The sequence below is a fragment of the Choloepus didactylus genome, chromosome X, assembly GCF_015220235.1.
Source record: "Choloepus didactylus isolate mChoDid1 chromosome X, mChoDid1.pri, whole genome shotgun sequence".
Classification (NCBI taxonomy): domain Eukaryota; kingdom Metazoa; phylum Chordata; class Mammalia; order Pilosa; family Megalonychidae; genus Choloepus; species Choloepus didactylus.
The window spans coordinates 41480718-41508277 of record NC_051334.1 but is presented as its reverse complement, the minus strand read 5'-3'; the positions used below and the strand labels follow the sequence as shown (position 1 = coordinate 41508277).

General features: G+C 35.2%; 1 protein-coding gene across 6 annotated transcripts in view; it reads left to right on the top strand.

The window, feature by feature from the left end:
* CASK (calcium/calmodulin dependent serine protein kinase) overlaps positions 1–27560 on the top strand; it is a 524745-nt gene that overhangs the window by 422052 nt on the left and 75133 nt on the right. For all 6 annotated transcript variants that reach the window (XM_037820735.1, XM_037820733.1, XM_037820731.1 and 3 more), the window contains exons 10-11: positions 1942–2041; positions 14166–14287. In XM_037820735.1, the coding sequence (XP_037676663.1) occupies positions 1942–2041; positions 14166–14287 (222 nt within the window). The remainder of the gene's footprint in view (positions 1–1941; positions 2042–14165; positions 14288–27560) is intronic.

Genomic DNA, 27560 nt, shown 5'->3' with positions numbered 1-27560 from the left:
CTGCAAAATGAGTTTCTTAGAATAAATTATCTCTAAGGTTGACTCTCAACCTCTCATAAAATTCTGTGAATTCTTGAACTATTTGGGAGCCATTTTAGTCTTTTGCATTATGGCAATGACTTTGAATTGAATATTCTAGCCACATGCAGTGACTGATTTTAGAAAACTAAATAAACAAAAGTGCTAGCCATAAAACAGTTTTAGATAAATTAGGAACTTGCTACTGTTGTTTCAAAAGAATTTACCTCTGTAGGGCTCTTATAAATAGTGCTTTCATAGTAGTATAAGTATTTATTTATAGAACTTTGGCTATAGTAGTAGCTAGAACATGCCTTGAAACAAAACTAATATATTAAGAAACACAGTTGAACATCATTTGGAATAAAAATAAAGCATCTATAAAATTCTAGTTTCAGTGTGTGGGAAACATATGATTTTATTTCTGAAAATTCCATTCCCACCCAACTTTTAGGGAACACATAATATGTAAAGTAAAATAAGCTTCTGTTACAGAAAGAACTCAACATTCACTGCTGTTTTTTTCAACATGTAATTCTTCATGAGAACTTTTCATGCATTAACCCTGGATTTTCAGAAATTTAAGAGGTTGCCCAAAATGGATCATTTCTCTGTTTTTGTTGTTGTTGTTGTTGTTTTGCTCTTTACTTTCTACAGTCTATCACTTTTCTAATTTATACTTATAGAAACTCTAACATGACCCCAAAAGGGTGAACCTTGTGGTAATGTATTTTTTTAATGTTTTCATATATTTATTCACAGATAACTGCAATATGTGAAAAGATTTGTCTTTCTTTGCAGAAAAATTCAAGAATTTTGATAGTTAAAATTTAGACTTAGACTACTTTAGAATGAAACTACTTAGATGATTAGATACTTAAACTAAATGAGCAGTTCTACCTAGACCAACAAAAGGCTGTGCTCATGTTCTAGCTGTCTATTTAGTAGGGTTAGTAATGATTTCCATTTACAAAATGCTTTACAGTTGGCAAAGCACTTTCATATGCATTATCACTTTTGACGATCCTGTAAGTAAGTTATGTAAATAACTTATATTGGTTTTCATATCCACGCTTTACAGATAAGAAAAACTAGTGAGGTTAAATGATTTGCTCAAACAAGGTCATGTAGCTGGAAAGTAGCAGAGCCAGGGAACAAACTCGGATATCATGACCTACACCTGGCACTTGCAGAATTGAACCCTTTAAAAAATAATCTATATTATTCTTCCTGTTACTAAACAATAATTACCAACCTTTTTCCACCTCAACGGTCCAAAGGGATGCCACATGCTCGATGTCAGTGAGTCTCAACAAGACATCAGGGGAGCCTCTATGTGTGGTTTAAGAAAGTCACATAGAATTGATTCTCATGTGTGGCCTGATTGAGAATTACTGTACAAAAGTAACACATAGTCATTGTTAAAAACAGAAAGAAAAGAAAAAAATAATTCATAATCCTACCACTCAGATAATTAGCATCGTTGACATTTTGGTGTATGTTCAGTCTTTTACAACTATATTAACTTTTTTTTTTTCAAAAATGAGATCATACCATAAATTGTTTTAAAAATCTTTTTTCATGTAATTCATTACCAGCATCTTTCCATTTCATTAAACATCCTTCTGCAGCATCGTTTTATAATGACTGCAGAATATCCCATTGTATGGTACATGTTTGAGTTCAATATGTAAGTGGTTTCGTGTACTTTTGTATTCTCAACAGTGTTATTCTGGCATATGCATACATGATTTATTTAAAGGAATTCAGAGTTATTTAACCGCCCCCTCTCTTCTAGTTACCAGTTCTTACCTATATTTGACTTTCTAAATAATCCTTAAGGTAAATAACCATTTGTTAATTAACTTTTTCATAGTTATGGATTTGCTTTAAGAATATATTTTTCTCATCTCTTTGCATTAGGGTGCAGTACTAGCAGCTGTGTCAAGTCACAAATTCAACTCATTTTACGGGGATCCCCCTGAAGAGTTGCCAGATTTCTCCGAAGACCCTACCTCCTCAGGTAATTTGATACTTCACTCATTTGCCAGTATGATTCATTTAGTATCTACATCCTTTCTCTTCCATTGTGAATAAAATTTTTCTGTGAATTTATTCAGATCCTCTAAGGGATTCTAAGGAAGTTTGTCAGCAACCAAATCCATCTAGGCATGTCTGGTTCCTTTTCATTTTAATACTGAAGTTGCTTTCCCCTGCTGCTCCAAAACCAACTTTTCACTTTTGTCTTTTTACCTCAGAAATACTTCTTTCCCCATTCCAAGCCCAACATTTCACCTTATGCAATCCAACATTGTAGTCAATATTTTTGTATCTTTCTGATTACCTTCTTCCTCAACAAAATCTTCTGACATAACATTTTCCCCAGGTCAACTGTATTAGATCAGACTTTGGGACAACACCACTTTGAATTAAATCTTTAAATGTAAAGCTGTATTGTGAGTTATATCTTGAAACAATTAGAAGTTCTTCAAAACTCTATAACACATGTATAAAAGCATTCGATTGTATGGTATGTGAATATATATCAAAAAAATCACATTTAAAGAAAAGCATTCAAAGAAGAATTATATAATGAGAAAGAGTTACCTATTTTGATGAAATTTATATAGGTACTCCTGAAAAATCTCTAGTGTTCCCAAAATTATTTTATAAAATGCTCAGATTTCCATCTTACCAGTGAGGTCTTCCCAAGGATCATTTACTAAAAATCCATAGGATCCATTTATGTGTAGATGTAAATGCATGTACTTGTGTGTGTGTTATACTTTTTTATTTTATTAATGTATTTATTTTATTTACTTAATTCCTGAGTCACATGTCCCCTGGCCTCAGCTTTTCTTCCTTCTCTCATTAGGGCCACTAAGAATTTGTCATGTGGTTGACTTCATACTGGTGATTTTGTTTTTTGTACTCTTGGACTGGCTCGTTCAATATTTATGTATTTCCATTGGAATCAGTAACCAGGGTCCTTCCTAAAGCATCAGTTGTTTGTCTTTAACAATTAGGAATATAGGAAAAAGGAATGTGGTAATGCTTCTTTCCTATTAGGACCATGAGAATCTGTCAGTATGAATGCTGCTTCTTTCTTCTGTTTGTACATACGTATACACATACACACTTACATATACACACATAGCTTCTTACCAATTGGTAAGTGCTTATACCTTGTGCAAAATGACAGGATCAAGTTTCCCATTTCAGCAGCTATATATTTCCTCATTTCGACTTCTACCAATTGGGATGTGAATCGTCCACTTTTGGGTGAAGGTGATTTCCAAAAACACTCAGAAATGGGAATCTCAGAGAAAGAGACTCTTTGAAGGGAAGGCCTGGCTGTTTTCCTCTTATCGCTTGAAAGACAAGGCTATAGTTGTGTTTATAGTTATGTTCTCCAGTGCTCCTGAGTGTTTCATGTCTGTCTTTTTTTCTTCCAGTCCATTTGGTTCCCTCAACCCGTGGTCTTTTCTTGAAGCTGGAGTTTCTTTCTCCTCTCCTCACACTCAGATTACAGCTGACTCTATTTAAGGAGAATGGACCCAATCGTTTTATTGTTGTACTGTGTCTACACGATATAATCACATACTTGGAATATATTTAGGATAAATCTCTTTGAGCTTTTAAGTCAAGATCCTAATTCCATTTTCATCTTCAGAAATGGGCCTAGAGAGCAGTATCGTCCTTACAATGACTTCATAGACCGACTCTTTAGTATTGTCCCTTAAGATTTACTTCTGCCTAGCAAGAATTTAATGGTCTCTTAAGTGTTCTTTTCCAGTGAAGAGTTGGATTTTTCTTTTAGGGAAAGGAATTGTCTATGTTTATAGACTTGTTTATTTTCTATTAAATACATTTTATTGCCCTTTCCCCCCTGTTTTTCAGTTCAATCTCTAAATTTGGTTTGAAATAGTTTCTGATTATAGTACTTGATTTTTTTTTTTTTAAAGAAATCTCTTACACAGTCTTGTGGGTAGCCTGTAAGCCCTCAAATTAGGTGTTCATAATTTAGCGTTCCTTCTCGACTTTCCCCTTCCTGCAGTCACTTCCTGTTTACTTTTCTCTTTTTTTCCTTCCTGGATCTTAATGATCTTGTAAGTAATCTGTGCCTTCATTTGCCATGCTAAATGTCTGTCTCAGAAGTATTTTTGGATAGTGTTGTCTAGTTGCTACAAATAAAAAAATGGAAGGATTATAATGCTGTATACATATCTAATAATAATCACTTATCCAAAATGAAGAGGAAATTTTTATACATTCAGAAGTCAAAGGCAAAAGAAAATATTGGAGACAATTCTAATGTTTTCCTAAATTTCATATAGATATCAAGAATTATTCATAAAATCCTAAAATTAACTTTTAATTCTTTGCCATTTTGAGGAAGGCATTGTAATATTATTATCAGCATTACTTATCAAATAACTATCTGCCAGCAAGTCTCCTTTTCTGCAACTAACAATGGTTGTATGGTTGCTTGCAGAAGGCCAATTATACATTTTATCTGGACTCACATAAGAGCTTGACATTTTCATAAATTAAAACATCTATATTTTCATTTTTGTTATTCATTTCATTTTTATTTTTTTAATATTTTCAGTAATTGCCACACCTAAATTCTTCTGTGTTTAACACTAATCCCTAACTTCTGTATCATTTGTCGAAAGTTCACAAATTTATCCTTTCTATTTAAATGTGCATGAGTTTGTTTTACATCACAAAACACAAAGCATTTTTCATCATCACCTGAACCTTCTTTCAAGCCCATGGCCAAAAGAGAAAAATGTACGTAGAGCATGTGCTTGGTGGGGTTGAGCGCGGGGGGGGGGGGGCGGGGCGGGTGTGCTAGAAGGAGAGAGAACGGTGTAAAGGTCACCAACTGCACTTTCTTGAGATGGTCAGCCTTTGTTTTTCATCTTTAAGTAATATCTTTTCTACTCTTTTTATGATACAATAGTGATATTAAATGATAGGTGGTTAGATTTTTTTTCTAATGACCTTGCTTGACAAAATTAAAAACTGGCCATCCTAACTTGGTCCCAGAATTTTTCTTGAAATTTTACTGGTCTGCAAAATCCCAAAGTCAGAGAACACTGGTAAAGCAAACTGCTTACCAAATACAGCATATTGTTTCCTTAAATAAAGTCTTGTCATGGTAAAGAGTATTACTGTGTGCATTTAGGAAAATATGAATATCTTTAAAATCAGAATTTAAAAATTAATCAGTGTCCCAATTTGTCACCTAAAGAAAAAGTGTAACATGTTTAGGTATGTTGTTTACAATGCAAATGAATTTTCCTATAAGAGATTTTTTCCTATTTTGATTATTGAAATACCTTCATTATGCATTCACTATCATTAAGACTCATTGAGATGAATCTTATGATAAACAGTGTATTGTGGCTTTGTTAATAATTTAAAGTGGAAATATTCTCTTCTCATATTTCAAATCTAAGAAGTCAGAATCAGATGTTTGAAATCCTAAACAGTCCCACTTTGTGGTCAACCAGGGGACCATGCTTCTGTGTGGTTCATCTAATGAGCCCAACTGTGGCTTGATAACCTGTTTGCTCTAAAATCATACTGTTTGTTGTTTGTCCATATGCTGCCTTCCTCCTAGGACTTCTAGCAGCAGAAAGTAGGTATCCCTTTGTTTTCCTCTAAGGTTTATCTTTTATGCACAAGTGTATGGCTTTGCATGGTTCATAATCAGCTTGACTTCTTTCTTGGCTGTTTGTGTGTTAGATGTTTATGAATTTTAATACTGCCCAGTCATAAAATAAAAACTTGGATGTATGGGTTTCCTAAGGCATTATTATACAAATAGCATTAACTTCTCACTTCTTTCAGAGTACCTAAAAGAAAAAGAGGCAGTGTTAAAATTTCAACTGCATTTAGTATTTCACATCTGAATTTCAAGCACAAATACATTAATTCTGGGGAAAGGGTAACATTTTATTTTTAGTTTGCTTTCGAGAAAACTTTCAGGGTAAGTGAATTTTCCTTTGACAATTATGTAACCTGTAAGTGATTTTTATCTTCTATTACTGACTCTATTTTCAGTTTACTAAAATGAAGCCATGAAATAAAGCCCTGGAATCATGTCTCAACAACTTTTACCATCCGATAGACTATTTATAGTCTAAATAGAATAATATAATGGCTAGACTTTAATCACAAAGGGATGAATTTAATGCACACACAGACAAATCAATACAAGTAAAACTGAGGTAGTCTGAATAAGATGGCTGGATTATATCAATGGCAGTATTCTAGTTCTGATATTATACTATAATTTTGTAAAATATTAGCAATGGGAGAAACTGAGCAAAGTGTATGAGGGCTCTCTCTATATTATTTCTTACAACTGCATATGAATCTACAATTATTTATCTTGATAAAAATTTCAGTAAAAAATAATAAACCTTCATCTCAAAGCAGTGTGTACAGGCATCTAAAGCTATGTAACAGTCTAAAGATAAACTAGAAAATCTGGGTGCTCATGATTGAATGCATTGTCAAATTTTCTCGCATTAGTTACCTGTGGCTCAAATTGCAACCAATTTAATATAGCAAATCTTACAGTGTATTAGTAATCTGTTGCTACAAATGAATTACCCCAAAACTTAGCATTTATCATGTCACAGTTTCTGTGGGTCAGGAATCAGGGCTCAGCTCAGCTGAGTGCCTCTGGCTCAGGATTTCTCATGAGGTTGCAATTAAGGTATTGTCCAGCACTGCAATCTCATCTGAAGGTGTAACTACTGGGGGAATCCTCCTCCAAGCTCACAGTTGTTCGCAGGCTTCATGAGTTGTTGGGCTCAGGACCTCAGAGCCTCTCTATAGGGCTGTTCACATCATGACGGCTTATTTCCTCTAGCACAAATGAGCCCAGAGAGGGGGTAAAAGTGAGAGGGAGTGCCCAAAACAAAAGCCACAGTCTTTTTATACCCTAATCTTAGAAATGACATCCTATAGCTTCTGCCCTATTCTGTTCTTTAGAATTTAGTCAGTAAGTCTGGCCCATACTCAAGAGGAGGGGATTGATTATACAAAGGCATGAATACCATTGGGGACCATCTTAGAAGCTGTCTACCATAGACAAGTTATGACTATTGAAAAGTAAGACTCTTCCAATTTGTAACTGCTGTTGCTTCTCTAGATTTAGTACTCATTGCTTTTTTTAAAATCAGCAGACCTATCATGTCATTTTGGAATGAAAGCTTCTTGAAGGTAGCAAGTAGTGCTTTTCCTTAGTTGTAAAGAATTATATTAATTGGCACTTAGCCAGCAGAACGTCATTTAAGTATTTTGACAAATGTGCTCAAAGATGTCCCTATTTGGAAACACAGACTATTTTAACAAACATAATAGCATTAAAATGATAGTATCTGTATTTTGATAGGATATGTGTCAGAGTTTACTTCATTTAACTAATAAATTTTGAGGTATCTGCACTGTAATGTATACATAAAGAATTTAAAGCATTTATCACCATGTTTAATTTTTTTATAACTTGAATTGGCTATAGCACAGGTGCTTAAGTCCAAAATACAATTTCCATTACAAGATTCACTATCGCTTATAACTTGATTGATAACCAGAATTTTCTTTGTACAATGGAATAAAAGCTGTTATCCAGTGGATGGGCGGGGCAGCGTGAGTAGTGACTGCAAAGCAATAAGAGGGAACTTTGTTGGAGTGGTGAGAATGTTCTATATCATGATTGTGGTGATGGTTGCATGACTGTAAAAATTTAAAACTCATCGAAATATACACTTAATTTGGTGAAATTTATCTTATATAAATTAAACCTTAGTGGGGTGGTTTGAAAACTGTATGTACCCCAGAAAAGCATGTTCTTAAAGTCAATCCATTCCTGTGGGTGTGAACCCATTGTAAGTAGGATCTTTTGATGAGGCTACTTCAGTTAAGGTGTGACCCACCTCATTCAGGATGGGTCTTGATCCTTTTACTGGAGTCCTATATAAGAGAACGAATCAGACAAGAAAGAGAAAGCCATGAAAGTAAGAATCTGAAAGCAATGAAACCTACAAGAGAAGGGAGAAACCAGCAGACACCGCCATGTGCCTTGCCACGTGTCAGAGGAGCCAAGGATCACCAGCAGCCACTCTTTGGAAAGAAAGCATCACCTTGATGATACCTTGATTTGGACATTTTTCTCAGCCTCTAAAACTGTAGGCTAATTAATTCCCATTGTTTAAAGCCAACCCATTTCATGGTAATCTGCTTTAAGCAGTCTAGGAAACTAAAACACTTAGTAAGCAGATTTTTTTAAAGCTATTATGCTGGAGGGACTTTGATTGAGTAGGTGGTAAGAATGTGTATGTAGTAATATAGTATTGTATTAATTGGGCTGCTAATATAATAAGAGGTTATTGATTACTCTTTAGGAGAAGCTAGACCAGATTCAAATGTGGGATTTGTTCAGTGATTTTGAATATTTTAGCTGTATACATCTAATGTAAACACACACACAAATCTTTGTTATTGAAATAACTGGAGGAAAAATATGGGTGTATACATTCATCAAACTTTATTGAATGGTACACTTAAGCTTTCACCTAAAACAAAGGAAAAAGAGAGAGACAGGGAGAAATTTTGAACTCTATGCTAAAGTGTTTAGGGGTAAAGTATACTGATGTTGGCTATTCTGCCACTTTCTTTGAAATTAATAAAAAATATGATGGATTGATGGATGGATAGATTGATAGACATGATAAAGAAATATAGCAAATTGTCAACAATCATAGGGTCTAGGTGGTGGGTACAATTCTTTTAACCTTTCTATCTGTTTGAAAATTTTCATAATAAAATGTTGGGGGAAATAATTTTAAGACACTCAGCCTGCTTTAACACAGTGAACTTTTTAGTTTAAGCATTCTATTTATTTTTCTGTCCTTTTTCCAAGTTATTTTTACTCAGTCAACTTTTTTAGGAGACTTTTCCACTCTTGTAACAAAATTGTTATAGACTCAAAGCTTTTATTGACTTTTAAAATCATATTCACTCTGTAAAGAAATAGGTTCAGAAACCCTTTTTAAAACAGTTGATATATTTATGTTTTTAAAATTATTTCATAATGGTAACAAGAACTTTTGAAAAAATTGTATCAGTGAGACTCTTAGAAAAAAATAGAGGTATTCAAAGTTAAAATGTGTGATTACCAACCTAATTTTCAAATGTAAACTTGATTACCAAATGAATTATGCAAAATTTTAGTTATGCAAAAATTAAAGTAAAATGCTATACTGAAGGCAAGACTTGATTACTTTCTAATAAATTTATCAATGGGAAAGTTTGATCCAAGGGCTAGAAAATAACCTTATGTGGTAAATGAAATTGAGATTAAAGAGAGAATAGAATTTAAACATCACCTCATTTCCAAATGCAAATGTACTACTGCCTTAGTGTTTAAAATCTAAAACAAATAGCAATGGAAAAGCACCAGAAATGTCTTTGTCTATTTAATTTCATAATGAATTTTTAAACTATGGGACTTTTACATGGCCTTCATCTTGAATTATAAATATGAATTATACACATCTATCAGACCAAGAATGTGGTTCTACTGGTCATCCCCAAAGAAAGAACAGAACTAGAAAAGGTGTTAAAGGAAGGCATTAAACTGATGAAGGGTGGTGAAAGATTCTGCAGTTAGACCAAAAATATGTGTCTATTCAATCTGAAAAGAAGAAATGGAATAGTAAAAACTATAATTTTCTCACTTAATTACAGAAACTTGAAATTAGGGGCATTCTTCAGAGCTTGAAATAGGCAACTTGAGTACAGCAATGAAAATGCTTCTTTTCATGATAAAAAAAAATTCCATGAAATTAATCACATTTGGGCACAAGATAAGACTGTAAGTATATTCAGAAAAGTTGACAGATCCCAGGAGGTTTAATGGACCTGTTGGAGACTGTGTGTCTTGCCTACTGGAAATGCAGTCTCACAGATGCCTTTGTGATTTCTAGCAAATCATCCACTGGGTCTCTGTCAGAGAAGACTAGACCCTATGTGGAGATGGTGAATTCCTGCTCCCCCAGCTCCTCCCTAGGCAGCTTATTCTGTGCCACCTTGTTCTCACCTCTTTTATATCATTTACCTCATGGTACAGTAATTTAGAGAATTTCATGCCTGCTTCACACACCAGCCTGAGAGCTCCTTCCTTGAGGCCAAGGATCATAGCTCTGTTTTCTCTGAACCCCTTGCCTAGCACCTGGCAAATAGCAGGAACGTTCAGTAAAGGTTTTGGTTATTGTCTCAAGTTCTTTTCTAACTTCCATATCCTTGCAAAAAAACACATAGTTCCTTGTTGAAGGTTCCCATCTACTTCTAGTACAGCCAATTAGTGTAATAATTGAGGCAGGGCATAGACTTTGGAGCCACACAAACTGGGATTGAGTCCTGGCTCCACCACTTAATAGTTGTGACCTTACTTGACCTCACTGAACCTCAGTTCCCTGGCTAGGAAAGTGGGGTAATATATCTACTTCCCTGTGTTGTCCTGAGGATGTGTCTGACACATAATAAACACTCAAGAATTGGTAGCTATTGTGATTATATTTCCTTAATTAAGTATGTAACTAAGTCAATGCATACTATGTGGGTGTTATAAAATGAATAAAATATAGGCCTGCCTTAAGGATCTTACAGCTCAGAAAAAGAGTAAATAAGTACACACATAATGACAATCTGTGCAGTATGCTGGTGGTACAGAAATGGCACAGTGCTCTTTGCTTACAGACCAACAAATGATACATCCATAGTCTTGTACAACCAAAATTCCTTCCCAGTCATGAGATTTGCCAAATTAGTATTTGCTTTATGAATTCAGAGTTTTTTAATAGCTCATAGTTTTAATAGACTACTACACAAAAAAAATAAAAATAAAAAATAAACTGCTGCATAGATTATCAGCATAAGCCGTGCTGAAAGATAATAAAAATTGGATAAGATTTCACTAAGATAACTGAGTGAAAAATTATCATTAGGTTTCTGGGCTATCTGTTAACTTTTGTTTGTTTAAGTAACTTTTTAAAATAACTTTTGCTTTTTCTATTATTTGCACTGTTGCAATTTCATAAGTCCGGAAATTTAGAATTGCCTTGAGTAACTTTCTAAACCTGGTATCATCTAATTCTGCTGTTGATGATATGCTGGGACCAAGGGTTCGGTGGGACTAATTTCTTCACATCATCTCTTGCTTTCCAAGGCTTTTAAGAAGAAATGGAGAGCTGGCTTTGAACCAGTTTCTGTAATTTTTTTTTTTTTTTTTTTTTTTTTTTTTTTTTTTTTGCCACTCTGAACAGAGTAAAAGTCCTGAGAACAGGTAGAAGGAAGTGGGTTAGGTTCATGCCTTCTCAAGAATAGCAGGGGAGATGAGAATTTCTACCTTGTACTTTTTTCATCCCAATTATTATCTACTTAGTGTTTTCAGTGAAAGAATACCCAAAGCCCAGCAGATGTAATTATCATTCAGAATTAAAAAGTAGCCACAGTTCCTTCAACAGATGAATGGTCAACCTGTGGTACATCCATACCATGGAATACTGCTCAACAATAAGAAAGGAATGAACTATTGATTACATGCAACAACCTGGATGGATCTCCAGAGAATTACTCTGAATGAAAAAAAAACAATCCCAAAAGGTTACATACTGTATGATTCCATTTATATAACATCCTTGAAATGATAAAAATTATAGAAATGGAGAGCAGATTAGTAGCTATCAGGGGTTACAAGGGGTGGAGTTGGAAGGAAATGGGTGTGGCTATAAAAGGGCAAGATGAGGGAGATGAGGGATCCTTGCAGTGATGGAACTGTTCTGTATCTTGACTGCATCAATGTCAACATCCTGGTTGATATTGTACTACAGTTTTGCAAGATGTTACCCTTGGGGGGAACTAGGTCAAGGGTACAGGGAATCTCTATTGTTTCTTACAACTGCATGTGAACCTACAAATATCTCAAATTAAAATGTTTAATTTAAAAAAAATCAGCCAGGTAATCTCCACATGGATAACTATGTGATTTGTGACTTAAGCCCCAAATCTTTAACATAATTGAATAGTCCTGCAAAAATCGGTAGCTTAGGTAGCAACTTTTTTTTTCGTGCTAGCATAGAAAATTTGGAAAATATAGGCAAGAAGAGAACAAAGTATAAACAGGAAAGTAAGGATAACTACTGTTACCCTTTTGGTGTATTTCATTCTGTTTTATTCCCTGAACATGTATATTTTTTATCATAACTGGGAATATACTGTTTATTTGGTCTTGCATTCTGCCTTTTTGGATTGTATATCTTGTGGATTTCCCTGTCTTTAAAATTCTTCAATACAGTTTTCATTTGGCTACACATTCCGTTTTGTAGATGTTCTGCAATTTATGTAATCATTATGAGCATTTCTGAGGCTCTTTGATATACGCTACTAGATGGATTTCTAGAAAAGTGGTACTAATTTACATTGGTACTCACCAATAAGTGCAATAGAGTAGATGAGGTCAAAGACAAGAAGTAATTAGAAACAGCATAGAGGTCCAAACCAAAATGTAAATTAGGGTTTCTTAATCTCAGCACTATTGACATTTTGAGCTGGATAATTCTTTGTTGTAGGGATCTGTCCTGGGCATTGTAGGATGTCTGACAGCATCCCTGGCCTCTGCCCACTAGATGCCTGTAGCACTTCTCCCACCTCCAAAATGTCTCCAGACATTGCCAAATGTCCACTGGGAGGCAAAATCACCCGCTGTTGAGAACCCACTGATCTAAATACTTAAATGTGCAATGAGGCACTTTTTCTTAGAGTTTCTCTGGTGTACACTAATGTGAAGCCTAGCCTCTCAGGGTTCTTTTCCTTCTGTGGAGTATTGTTTTAGTTCTCAGCATCTAAAACAAATACTATACAGTGGTTGGATTAACAACAGGAATTTATTGCCTCACAGCTTCCTCCAGGGGTCAGTATCTTCTGGCTGGCCAGCAATCTTTGGGGTTCCTTGGCTTTTCTGGCACACGGCAATGCACAAGGCTATGTCTTCTCCTTTCTCTTCCAGGTTCCTTGACCTCCAGCTTCTGGCTGCTCCCCATGGCTTCTCTTTCTGTGTCCCATTTCCTTTATTTATAAGTACTTCAGCCATATTGGATTAAGGCCCACCCTCATTCAATTTTGGGCACACCTTAACTAATAACATCTTCAAAAGTTCTATTTACAAATGGGTTCACACCCACAAGACCAGGGGTTGGAACCTGACCATGCCTTTTGTGTGGAGGAAATGATTCAGTCCCAAGCAAGTATGTATGTGCATATTGTCTGCAGAGCGAAATAGGCTGATCATTTCTTTAAGGCTGTGTGAACGACTTTGTTACTCCTTGATATATATCTTTCTCTGCTGATATCTCCCTGGATTCCTAGATATAAGAGGAAATTTTTCCAAAGTGACCACACTACCATTTGCTTTGACCTACAAAAATGATTTGTCCTAATATTACTTAGATATTTGGAAGTGTCACTCAGTGTACTTACACTTTATCTTCTAAATAAGAAGGGCCCAAGCGAATGAGAATGACTTTATTCACCTGACTTTGTAAAGAAAAAAAGGAAGGGACTGGGATTTTTGTTAACTAAAGTTTGAGTCTTAAAAATCCTTAGAAGCCTATTTACATAGGAGGACTCCAAATTTAAGGTTTGTCCCCCAAATCTACAGCTGGCTTTACTCTTAGTTCTTTGTGGAATGTTCCTGTGTAAAAGGCTCTCCTGTGTTGTTTCTGTAATACTTTAATGAGGCATAGATCGTCAAACCTACACTCTCCTCCTGATATATAATTTGCTGTACCCAGATCTTCTCATAGCTCAATTATAGTTGATGAATTTCCTTATTCAAGAAAGAAAAGCTTCGGTTTACTTTGAAAACTGAAGAGCATTTAAATACATCGTTAAGAACATAAACTCACTAAAATACTCTATCCTTAAATGAAATGAAACTTAAAAGACACTAGCCTTTGAAGTTCTGATGTTAGTTCATTGTTCTTAAGTGTAGGATTTATGTTCCAAAGGTTAATTTGACATTGACTTTCTGTTCTCGCTGTTTCTTTTTTGTTTGTTCATCTCAGGAGCAGTCTCACAGGTGCTGGACAGCCTGGAAGAAATCCATGCACTTACAGACTGCAGTGAAAAGGACTTAGATTTTCTACACAGTGTTTTCCAGGATCAACATCTTCATACACTACTAGACGTAAGTCTTTCTTCATTATTATTATTATTATTATTATTATTATTATTATTTGGTAAATTTAATATTTTGCATGTCTTTTTTCTTTACTTGGATTTCCAGATGTACATCATAACAATCCTTTTTCAGTTGTCTTAAGTCTGTAAGGAATGTGGGAAAATCATCCATCCTAGATTCATGATTGAAATAAGGTATATGTATACTAAAAATGCAAAATAGCTTAGCAAGTCACTGCAAAAAAAATCATATATGCAAGCAGTATATGAGTTTGTTTTTGAATTATTTATTAGAACAGTTGGAGGTTTACAAAAACATCATACGTGAAGTACAGACTTTCCATATACCTCCCGCTCCCACTCATACACTCAGTTTTCCCTATTATTAACATTTTGCTTTAGTGTGGTCCCTTTGTTACAATTCATGAAACAATATAATTATGCTGTTAACTTTAGCTCACTGTTTACATTGTGTTGTACAGTTCTTTGTGTGTGTCTGGGTGTGTATGTGGTGACTTATATGCAACCTAAAATTTCCCTTTCTTTCCCTTTCCGAATGTACAATTCAATGGTGTTAATTATATGCGCAAAGTTATACCTCCATCCCCATCATCTGTTGCCAAAACTTTTCCATCACCCCAGACAGAGACTCCATACCAATTAAACATTAACTCCCCATTGCCCTCCCCCTCTTGGCCCCTGGTAACCTGTACTCTAGTTTTTGACTTCATGAAAATGCTTATTTTGCTTATTTCATATAAGTGAGATCATACAGTATTTATCCCTTTGTGTCTGGCTTATTTCACTCAACATGATATCTTTAAGGTTCATCCATGTTGATGCATCCATCAGAACGCCTCCTTTTTATGAACAAGTAATATTCCATTGCATGTATATACCACATTTTGTTTATCCATTCATCTGTTGATGGATGCTTGGGTTGCTTCCACCTTTTGGCAATTGAGAATAGTGCTGCTATGAACGTCAGTGTGCAAATGTCTATTCAAGTCCTTGCTTTCAGTTCTTTTGGGTATATACCTAAAAGTGGGATTACTGGGTCATATGGTAAATCTATACTTAACTTTCTGAGGGATCACCATACTGTTTTCCACAGCGGCTGCATCATTTTGCATTCCTACCAACAATGTACGAGTGAACGTGTTTCTCCACATCCTCACCAACACTTGTTGCTTTTAAACAGTGGTTATTCTAGTGGGTGTGAGATGGTTTCTCATTGTAGTTTTGATTTGCATTTCCCTGATGGTTAATGACCCTGAGCATCTTTTCATGTGCTCTGCCATTTGTTATACAAGCAATATGTGAGATTTTGAAAAGTAGAGTACAACCATAATTCACTGAACTACCTTTATTTCTATTAGAAGTATCTGTTGGTCTTAGCTGTAATTACTTTTTATTGCTTTAAACTTTGTTTTAAAACATTGCACCTCAAGCATGAGTAGAAGAGAGAGAAAAGCAAATGAGATACTATGCAATAGACTGTATTCACATACACATGTCATATTTAACATTGCTCACTTTCATAGACCCAGTGTCTTCTCCCTAAAACAGATAAGGACATATTCCATCATTAAATATGACAGTCTCTATCAATAGCAGATTGGGATCCAAAGAAAAAAATAGAAGTTGAGAGTTCACATCTGCCTTCATTTCAGTCACAGTTGAAGTAAAATACCTTTCTTAGAGAATTTGGTTCACTTCAGCAGGGGAAACTTTCTTGAGTGGTTCTGAAGATATTCATAGAATGTTAGTCTTTTCACAAGAAATACCTTCCCTTAATAAGAGAACAATATTTGCCTTGGCGTGCCTAGAATCTTAAGTATGAGCTCTGATTAATCCACCATAGGATGCAAGTGAAACTAAATCAAAATTTCCCACAATGTAGTCTATAGAACATTGCTCTTCAAGATAGGATTGGTGTGTCATGATGGGAGGGGGACATAGATCTTAAATTTACCAGTTAAATTATTCATTAGCTCAGTAAGTTCAGGAAATGCTACATTCTTTATTCCGTTTATACAGATTCACAATGGACATTAGTATGTTAATGGCTCTTAGGTGTCCTATAGTAAAGAAGCCTGTTTAAGTTTGTTTAACAACATTTATCACACTTACTTGAGCATAGAACATTTATTCACAATCCTGTGGAACCTTGTTATGAAGAAGACCACTTTGGAAAAAAACTGAGCTAAGGGCAATGCATTATGTTTCAACTTGACACTAACTGCAGTCATAGTTGTCTAAAAGTTGCTCCTTTCTGTAAATTCTTTTGGTCAAATCAAATTAATTATCTCATTTTCATAGTTGGTTTGGCTTTTTTATATAGTACATATATTAATCAGGGCTGGCTGACCTCTATAACATGCAATCCCAAAGCCCGAGTAGTTAACAGAATAAAAGTTTGTTTCTTGTTCATATCACAGTCCAATACAGGTAGATGAGGGGGCTCACTTCCACACAGTCATCAGGGACCCAAGCTTCTTTCATTGCTTGGCTCTACCATCTTTTGGGGCCTTGGAATCTTTCACTGGATCCTTTGCTTCCAGCCAGCAGATGAGAAAAAAAGAACATGGAAAATCTTACAGGGTCAAGCTTGGAAATAGAATATATCACTTTTGCTCACATTGCATTGGAAAGTACAAGTCACTACTAAGTGCTAAGTCACTACGAAGTGCTAAGGAAGATAAGTAAATGGCTCTTCTCTTTAGTATAATTTATCTTAAGTAATTTGAGGATATTTCAGATTAAGTTTATTTCAAATAACTGTTCCTTTCCTTTAAGATTATCTCCTTGGGTATCAAAAAGCTCCTGAAATTCATTCTGTTTTGTGGATAGCATAGCATTCCATTATCATCATCATCTTCATCTTAATCATCCTCATCGTCATTATTGTTATTATTATGTGTTAATTGAATTAGAGTTTGGCCTCTATTCATTGACAGTTTAAGTATCTCTTGTTCTCTATCATTACTTCGTGTGATGTAGAAAGTTTTCACAAGTGTGAATTTCCTATAGAAGTCATGTCCTTTACTATAACTAGTTAGTGGATTTTTGGAAGAAGCTGCAGCAGAGTGTGGAGATTTATTTATTTCAGTGTAGTCAGTGATTAGGTCATTGCTGAGTGGATTTATTGACCTTCAGATCAAGCACATTTTGTAATTTAAAGGCTCAGAGAAGCTCAAATTGGTTTGCAAGGTTGTATTTTCTTACTGATGTAACAAGGTATCTGAAAACACCAAGCTTGAGAGTGCAGGGAAAACGTAAGAACATTACTGGTTTGTAAAACAGAGGGGCAGATATTCAGACACAAACTGGACTTTCAAACTGAGCCAGGCCACCATTTACTCCCCAGTGCTGAACTTCTCAGACATCACTGGAAACATTCATTTTGAATAACTACTGCACTGTTTAGTACAAATTGTCACAGTTTCAGAAGAGACTCCTAAATTTTATTGAGGAAAAACATGTCTAAAGTTCCTTTGAATTCCTTTGAATTATAAAACTAAAGATGTGTCTGCATTATCAATATCTGGCCTGTCAGTGCCACTCAATTTGAAGAGGAGCTGTTGAACTGAAAATGAACCATTCCCATTAAAAAGACACAGCATCTCCAGAATTTAGGAAACAAGTGCTGCACATGAACCCCGGAATTCTCCTGAAATAGCTGACTAAGCCCTGGCCAATGTTTGGATCCAGGGGTTCTGAATATCCAAACTGAACCATCCTTAAATCAAAGCTCAATCTTCATGCATGACAAGCCATCATTAGAATGTGTCTTCATTATCTACATCCCCCAAATAAGGTTTATTAAACCCTTTTTTTCATAGCTAATGGGCTACATTTCACTAATGTAGTCAGTGAAGTATTCAAAGTGGCTGCCAGGCAGAGAAATCTGACCATTAAAAACAATCTTTAATACTTAAATGATTATGGTATATGCATAGAAAAAAGGAACATAGTATGACCAACTCTTGAGAAGTTTTTACAACATTGGCCATTCATTTTTCTTCCTTCTAATGTTCCATATCCCGTGCTTGGATTTGGATTATTTTGTTTTGCAGAATCAACTTTGATTCCTTTTTAAGGATTCCAAGCAGTGACATGCAGTGGCATGGTTTTGTGTTCCATGGATTGATTAAGGTTACCTCAATCCAAGCAAGCCATTTAAAAAATATACCTATTATATTTAAGTTATTCCTGTTAATTTCAATAACATTCCAACCAGTTAAGTTTGAGGCCATAATTTTTAAGTTGACAAAAGGAAACAGGATTGAGTTCCTAAGGAAGACTTTATTTTTTGTAGTCCTGTTTTTTAAATAAAAACAAGCTCAGAATTCAATGGAACATGATTAAAGTTGTTTGGTGGAAACAAAATGATTGCTATGTTGAAAGAATTTGCATTAAAACAAACAGAAATACTGTGGTTCCACGGGGCGGGAGGGGGGTTGGTTTCTGATTTGAACTCGAATAAAACACATCTGGTTTAATCCATAGTTAACAGTGGATCCAAAAATCTGTTAAGTATTTGTTCCCTAGCCAGTTCCACCCTGGCACACATATGCTACTCCTCATTTTAGAAATACAGAGAAATTTCTAAAATGAAATTTTTAGAAATACAGAGGCATAAGGAGAAACTGTGCTTGGTCCAGCGTGTTCCAGTATGTCTACTTTTAAAAATTAAAAAGCACAGCTGCTGAGATAGTCTGTAGATGAAATGTATAGATCTATTTTCATAAGATAAAATTTAGCATGGAAAACTGATTTTATCCTGAATTAATTCTTCAGATGTGACTGAAAACTACAGACACAAAAATAATAAGAAAGAAAGAAATTTTACCCTGTCATTCATTAATCAGGCTTTCTTGGGAATTGGTGTTAAAGTATGGTTTTTGTCTTGAATATATTGAATCATTTCAGGGTTGGGATTTGTATGTGATACATTGAACGGTTAGTTGACAGATTAAGTTTTTGATGGTCAGAAGAACCAAGAGATTTTTCAGATAAAAGGCATTTTGCAACTGTTAGTTGGTGGTGGGTTCTCGGTCATCTCAATTTTTGCGTAGAAATTTTCCTGTTACAGAATAAATGTTTACTTTGTAAGTCAGCAGTGTTACAAAACACTGTTGAATGACACATTTATCTCCCTCTGCCAAACTTTGGCAACTAAGTTTTAAACATTCACCCACCATCTGTCATACCTCTGAACAGCTGCTAGCATTTGTTGCAGACTGCTGTTTCCATAGTAAATGTGATGCCTCACCTAATTAAGATTATTTTTGTGGGAAATTCTAAAATTGTTTTCTAAAAATATAATCTGATCAGTGGTTAGATTAATAAAGAAAAAAGCTAACTGCAGTAGCAACTTAATTTAGCAGTCTTTATATTTATAAGTAGACTTTTATAGTAGATTAAGTCATATTTTAAAATATTGCATTGGAAATAAATTGGAGTGTGGAATCCTCCATATTTTGTATTAGTGACATCTTTATTATAATTTATTACTCTATGGGTAGAATTGGAGAGTTTTTCCATCTGACCTAAAGCTAGCACTGGGACTAAAACTCTTGATTTACTGTTTTGCTTTTTTGAGATGGCATTAAATTAGTAGTCATATTTGGGAACAACATATTTTTAGAACTCAGACATTTAATAAAGGGAATAAATGGGACTTCTACAATAATTTGGTGATAATGTTTTGGAGGAATTTGGGGTCTGAGAAGTAAGTTGAGACACTGTTAAGTTTCGATGTTTAGAAAGATTGCCAGTCAGGAAATGCCAAAGTAAAGTTTCCCACAGGATTTGTAGTCCAGTCAATTTGCACTTAAATGTCTGGAATAATAAGGTTTATATAAGGACTTTCAGAGGCTGAGATACTGGTAACTTCTCAGGATCCTATCTAGCCTTAAGGGTCAGTGTCAGCAAATATGAAACCAGCTGAGCAGTGGGCCCCTGCCCAATGGTGGTGATCCTTATGCTACTTGCTTCCTAGTGCTGTAGATTGAAGTGCACTGCTGCTCACTTTGGATTTGGGAGGGCTCTCCTTTCACTGTTTCCAACTGGATGGACAAAAACTCCCATATCTGTTTCCATCAGTATATAGAAGTATTCGTGTCAGTGGAAAAGTACCACGTGAAACAGAATACCTGCAGTAAAGAAGGCTAGAAGTATCTCATGTCCTAAATATCTTCAAAGTAGTTTTTCTTCTTTCTTAAAGTGGATAGCAATAAACCTAACAAGAATGAAGGAAAAACCAGTACTAATACATTAAAAAGTAATTGGAATGTGGGGGCCTGTTTAGAGGCTATTGTAGACCTAATTGCTAAAAGGAAGAAGAAAGGTAATGGGGGAAAAAAGGAATTTTAATGAAGTGTCCGACACTCTTTCTACCTTTTTATAGGCAACTCAGTTTCTCTAATGGCATGATCACTAAAACGTTTTCTCACTTATATTTGTAACTCTTTACCTCACCTCCTTGTCCTCTTGTTTCTGGCTTCACAGTGCCTGAGATCCATTCTTCGCCGTCTCTTGCCACTTCTAAGGCATAAAGCCAGGCCCTCCTCACCTCATGACTGATATTAACCATCTACTAACAACTCCATCAGCAGAGACTGGAAGCCTTATGGGCTCACAAAGTGTTTGAGCACAACCTCTGACCAAATCATTAGATTATCACTGAGCTATGCAGCCACAGGGGCAACTCCTAGAAAGCTAGGCTGAAAAATAAAAATAAGAATAAAAATATGAGCAGAGATAATCAGTGCCCACACACCACAAAGGTGTCACATAGTTCAGGCAAGTTACTGTTTTAAAAAACTCAGAAAAATACTTTCGAATCCAGAGTTCCTACAGTGCATTATGTAAATTATGCCTCAGTAAAACTTTTAAAATTGAAAAAAAATTAGAGGAAGTAATGTTGTTTCTTTTTATTTAAAAATACTTTTGTCCTTGGAGTACTATTTTCAGATAAAGCACTACTGAAAGATCCTTCAGTGGACTGTGGATCATCTCATATCATTTGTAATACATCGTTCCCACTATGACAACAGTTTTCAGTGTTTCCTAGTGTTGTCCATGTGTCCTAACACCAATACACCAAAGCCAAGCCAGGCACTCTGCAGTGCCCAGAGCCCACTGAAGGGGTCATCCCAGCAGATTTCACAGAGCCATTACATTGAATTCCCGCATCTTAAAATTTAGCTTTGTGCTAAGAATTTACCATTAACTCTGCTGGCTTAAAAATACTAAATTTGTTTTTCTCTCCCAAGGTCTATTTTATTAACCAATGTGTAGTTGTGCCTTATGGAAGAAGTCAAAGTAGTCTTGTTAGTTTGAAAACATTATGAATTACATGATTTCACGTATTTTCAATATGGGAGTCACCTTCTTAGAGCAACATGTTTTAGTTCATTCCATCTATATTCAAGTATATATTTGTCATTTCTCAATAGTCATAGTTTTTTAGCAAATTTTATTTGACATGATATCAATGTTTTATGGTAGACAGTTATGTAATAGGAAAAACCAAATTCTCAAAATAAGGCTATCTAATAGTGGGGGATTCATCCTTAGTTCCATCTTCAGGCAATTGCCCTTTCTGGGTCCCAAGTTAGCATCTATGCTATACGTCTTTCTGAAAGGAGTATGCTGATTTTCACTGAAAGTATTATTGACTCTAGGAGTCCTTCCAGTTCCCTTAGTGATTCAGATGAATTACTTCCTAAAACAGGGATTGGAATTTACTTTAGAATACCAAAAATAATGAATCAGTTTGTCCCCTGTGTCACTGTTACCTACTGTGGTGGTTTGAAGCTGTATATACCCCAGAGAAACATGTTCTTAAATCTAATCCATTCCTGTGAGTGTAAACCTATTGAAACTAAGATCTTTTGATGAGGCCACTTCAGTCAAGGCGTGACTCACCTCGTTCAGAATGGAACTTAATCCTATTATCGGAGTCCTTTATAAATGGGATGAATACAGAGAGAAAAAAGAAAGCCACGGAAGCAAGAAGCTGAAATCAAGGAGACCCAGAAGAGAAGGGAGAGACTAGCAGACTCTGCCTTGTGCCTTGCCATGTGGCAGAGGAGCCAAAGATCACCAGCAGCCAGTCTTCAGGAAGAAAGCATCACCTTGATGATGCCTTGATTTGGATGTTTTCTCAGTCTCACACTGTAAGCTAATAAATTCCCATTGTTTAAGCCAACCCATTTCGTGGCCTCTGCTTTAAGCAGCCTAGGAAACTAAAGCACCTACTGAGTGTCATTCTCTTTCTTATGGCACCATAGACAAATTTACCAAAAGGCAAAAGAATTTTCAAAAAGCTTTTGAGTGCAAGAAGCAGTGATTCCTCTTTATGCTGTTCACAAGGAATGGAGGAATTTCCCCCTAGAAAGGAAAGTGATATGCTTAGTTAAAGAATGTGCTTGATGGGGTTGGCTTGCAGCATTCACAATCCAAGAACATAGCTGCTTTCTTCTCTTTATGGCCCTTCAAGCATTACCTCATAATATCATTTCTGCCAGCCCCTATTTGTATCATTCTCTTTTGACCTTCTACAGCCAAAACTCATTTAAGCTACTTAGGCAAATGCTTGGTGTTTACCTATCCAAAATAAAAACCATATCAAAAAACAAATATTACTGGATTGCATCATTAATTAAATAAAATATCATATGAAACCTTTTACTAGTGTAAAGTTGCCTCTTCCTTTAAATCAGCAAATTAATAATGGGGTATTCATTTAGTGTAAATATTAAACTATAATTGTAGATGCTTAAGAAGAACACAGGTTAGGAAATGAAGTGTTAACACATTAAAAAAATTGAAAGGAGATTCATATCATAGTGAAAATTTCTCACAACCGGGCAAACTCTTGACTTTGGTATTAAAAGTTACCCTATGTCAGAGGGTTTGGTGAAAAACAAAATAAAACCTGTCTGTACTCATATCATCTAATTGGCTTTTTTCTTATGCTTTCCTTTGCTTGCTCAAGAAAAGGCATTATGATTTGTTTCTTACTGACCTTAATTTTAGACTTCTTTGCCAATGGAAAATGCCTAGAGAATGCCTAGAGAATATTTGAGTTAGGTCATCTGGGGCCAGTGTTTGAGTTTCTCAGAAAGATCTGCCGACTGACCAGAAATCTGCCACACTGGCCTATATTGTTAGGCCACCAAAGGGACAGTCTTTTTAGACTGAACTGGGAGGTCAAAGCAAGTCTTAATTTCTTGGATTCAAAAATAAATCCCTGTAAGTGCAATGTTCTAATCAGACTGATACAAAAGCAGCCCTGTACACAGACAAATAAAACCAAAACCAAACAAGGGCCTCCTTAGGAGTACTTTTCACTGTCAAGATCCAAAGTATTTTGCAATCCATTTAGGAAATCTTGAATTGGCCCAAATATACTGATTTTTCAATTACCTTATTCTCAGTAGAAAGCTCTGATAATGGATTTACTAAGGGTAGCACATTACCAGGCTAGTTAGGTCACTTCTTATGACTCAAAGATACAGTCCCCATCATGATTTTACTAGAACTTGATTTAAGCTAGCATTTCACTGCTTTGCTATTAGGTAAAAGCTTTTCTGGGACATAATAACCCAAAGCTTCCAGAAATACTCTTATTGGCCACTAAATACAGTATTCTGGGGTGGGACTCCTGCTACTTTATTGCTATCACTAGATTTGTGAACTTGACACATTTTTTTTTAGGTAAGAAACAAGTTTAGTTTAGAATTTATAAAATTTGACTATTTCTGTGTTCTCTGGACTTTTAAAGGGGAAGTTAGCACATAATATCAATTGAATGATAAATGTGCAAATAAAATGGAGGTACACTCTTCAAATGAATGGAGTGTGATACTGGTAAGTTTCACCTGCATGACTAATATCTGAGTATTTTCTTCAGCTATTTAAAACAAAAAAATTAAAATAGTTTTATCGAAATTTTATAAAATATAAATGTATGTAAAAAAAAACTTTTGGTGCTGATAGAATAGACATTTTTTTAATCCAATAAAAGAAAAATGTCCTGGGTGATTTTGATTTCTTTTTGTAAATCTTAATATCCCAATGATGCATAATTGTTCTTAGATTTATAAAATGAGATGGGAAGTACTTATGAGTTTATCCCATAATTTAATTGTGTCTCCTTAAATTTTTGAAAATACCGTTTTAAATTTTGCAGTATCTTTCACACTTAGGTTTTCCATCACGTGACCTTTAAACTGCTTTTAAATATACTGTTCTTCTCCAGGTTTCAATTTTGTCATGTTTTATGATGTCAAAGATCTTAGAAAGGGAAGAAATTTATATGTAAATTTGAACCAGAAAAATAGACTGTAGATCTCAGAAGATTTTCTCCAATCTCTAACTTCAGAAAATCAACTACAGTGCAGCAGTTGCACATCAGTTCCCTATATTTTAGCATTAAATCACCTTTTCCTAACATTTTGCTGGATTTCAAATTTATTTTAAAAGTACTGTTGGGTATTGTTTTAGCTCAACTGCTGGGCTCACTGAAAAGATGTGACGTTGGAACTTTATTCCTGTTCACCCAGCCTTCTTCACAGACAATTCACAGAAACTGTGAAGAAAGTTCTCAATAATATGGTTGTGTTTCCAGAGCAAATCCTTTCAATTCCCATTATTGTGCATTGTACATATTGTTATTATCTGTTTTATTAGGATCACAGACAAATTTCATTACATATTTTGCAGCAAAATATTTGCCTTTTGCAAATCTTAATTCTTTTCTAGCAGGAAGCTTATTTTTTAAGTAAGTGATAAAATAATGGTTGCTAATAAACTTCATTGTTCTCTGCAACTCTAATAGCCCATTCATTATTTGGCCCCACCTACAATCTAGTTGCAAAAGTTACAGTCTTGCTATATGTCAAGCTCTCTGATTTGGTTTTCTCTGTGCTAAGAAAGTTGAGAGTGGGCAACATAACCCAGTGGTGATTTTATAGATTCTCTCTCCACTAATCATTCCATTTTAATTGTTGATCTTGTTAAATACTGGGTATAAACTATGAGCAAACTGAAGGCTTCTATTTGAGGACTAAGAAATCAGAAAAGAGTGAGCTATAATGGAGTATGGTAAAAAAATAAAATGATACTTGATTTAGTGTTTTTCAAGTAAATAAGTGAAATATTAACTGATTTCATTGTCTTTGTTTCTTTGAAAGTACAATCTCAGGATAGTTGAATTTATTATTGCCAACTTTGTTCTGCTTTATTTAAAACAGTGTACCTGAAATTTAGAATGTGGCCTCCTAACTGAACTGTGCTTGTAGTCCTTGGAGACAGGAAGATGAAGCATGTCCATCTAGCTGTAGTGTGGTCATAGCTGACCCAGTGCCAAAGACTGAGAGCAGGCCTGTCCATGAGTGAGCTGTGTGAAACAGTCTCTTCCCCTTGCAGCTGTTCACATTTCCTTGTTTGGCCTTTTTTTTTTTTTTTTTTTAATAAAAAGTGCTGAACTTGAGTAACTGTAATTTTGTTGGAATGAGAAAACAAATAGTAATAGATTTCTTCTTGTTTTCCATCCAGGGATAATTTATTAACATTCTTCTCTCCCTCTTCCTCACCTTCCATACCTCAGTTTTATAAATACACTTGACATCTTCAAATTTCAGGAAAGCAAAAAGCAAAAGGAAATATATTTTGTCATTTCAATCCACCTTGATTTTAAGTTTCTGGAGTGGGCAGAGGTCAGCAAATTACAACCCTCCAGCCACCTGTTTTTATAAATAAAGATTTATTGGAACACAGCCACACCCATTCATTTATGGATTGACAGTGGCAGCTTTTACTCTAGACAGCAGAGTTGAATACTTGCAACAGAAACCATATAGCCCACAAAGCCTAAAATATTACGATCTAGACAACCCTTGTTTCTAGAGGATTAAGATCCTAACATTGTTTAACATGGCAAGGCTTGCAATTGATTGTTTAATATCTTTCAAATCATATTTAGTATCTTTCTTTCCTATGACCTAGCATTCTTTCTACAATTTTCTCCCCTAAATATTTGCTGAGGTTGTCTTCCTAGCACAAAGCTTTGTGTGTTCCTGAATTCTAATACAAGCTGAGAAAATATGGTATGGGATAAAGGACATCAGAAAGCCAAAGTTCTGATCCCTGCTCTTCTATTCTGGCTGATTGACCAACCCTGAGCATGTCACTTCACCTCCCAGGGCCTCAGCTGTTTCCTTTTTAAAATGGAGACATTGAAACATGATGAATTTCTAAGGTCTCTTCTACCTTGAAAATTTTATGAAATATCAGACTTGAAGCATACAAAAAAAGAATTAAATATGGTCAAAATTTATTTCTTAATTTTAAGGGAAAAATTTTAAATGTACAAGCAGGACCAAAGATAAATGTCTGGTTCTTAAAGAAACAAGCCAAAATAAGTATTCCCACTATGTTTATTTTTATGTCACTCTGAATTTTTAAAAATGTCTATTTATAATTCCTGTGTACCAATGCAATTACTCATTTATTTTTTGAAGAAACATTTATTAAATGTCTCCTATTTACTTCGCCCCATGCTGAGTGCTTTGCTTAATGTCTAAAAACCCCATAGTCTAACATGGAAAACAGAAAGAAGCACTCAAACAGCATGTTCTTTCATCGTGTACCTCAGGCAGCCAGTTATATAAACCTGCTTTCAGAGCTCTAACCTTTACTACTAGAGGGCCCACAAACACAGGAGGTTGTGTGTATATAGTATTTAGATCTATATTATGCAGCCAGTTTGCTGAATAGGTACAAACAAGAAATAGGTTTGTTTTTTTTCCCCCAACTACACTCCTTTCAGAAATACTCTGATGGATCTCCCCCTTCTCTGCCCATATAAATTAAAATTAGTGATTCTATGTGACAGAAAACTCCAAAATTACAATGACTTAAACAAGATAATTTTTTCTTTCTTGTAAACTAAATCCAGAGATGAGCAGTCTGTGGTTGGTAGGGCAGCACCACAGTCATTACAGAGTCAAGTTCCTTCTGTCTAGTTATTCCACCACACTCAACTCATGGTCTCCATCTCATGGTCCAAGATAGCTGCTCAAGCTCCAATCATCAGGTCTGCATTCCAGCCAAGAAGATAAAGAAAGAAAGAAAAAGGAAGGGGAAAATAAGAGGAGACGGGGCACACTTTCTCCTTTATTGGGCACTGCCCAGAAGTTGCACATAACACTTCTACTTACGTTTGAATGGGCAGAACCTAGTGTCATCGTCACACTTAGCTG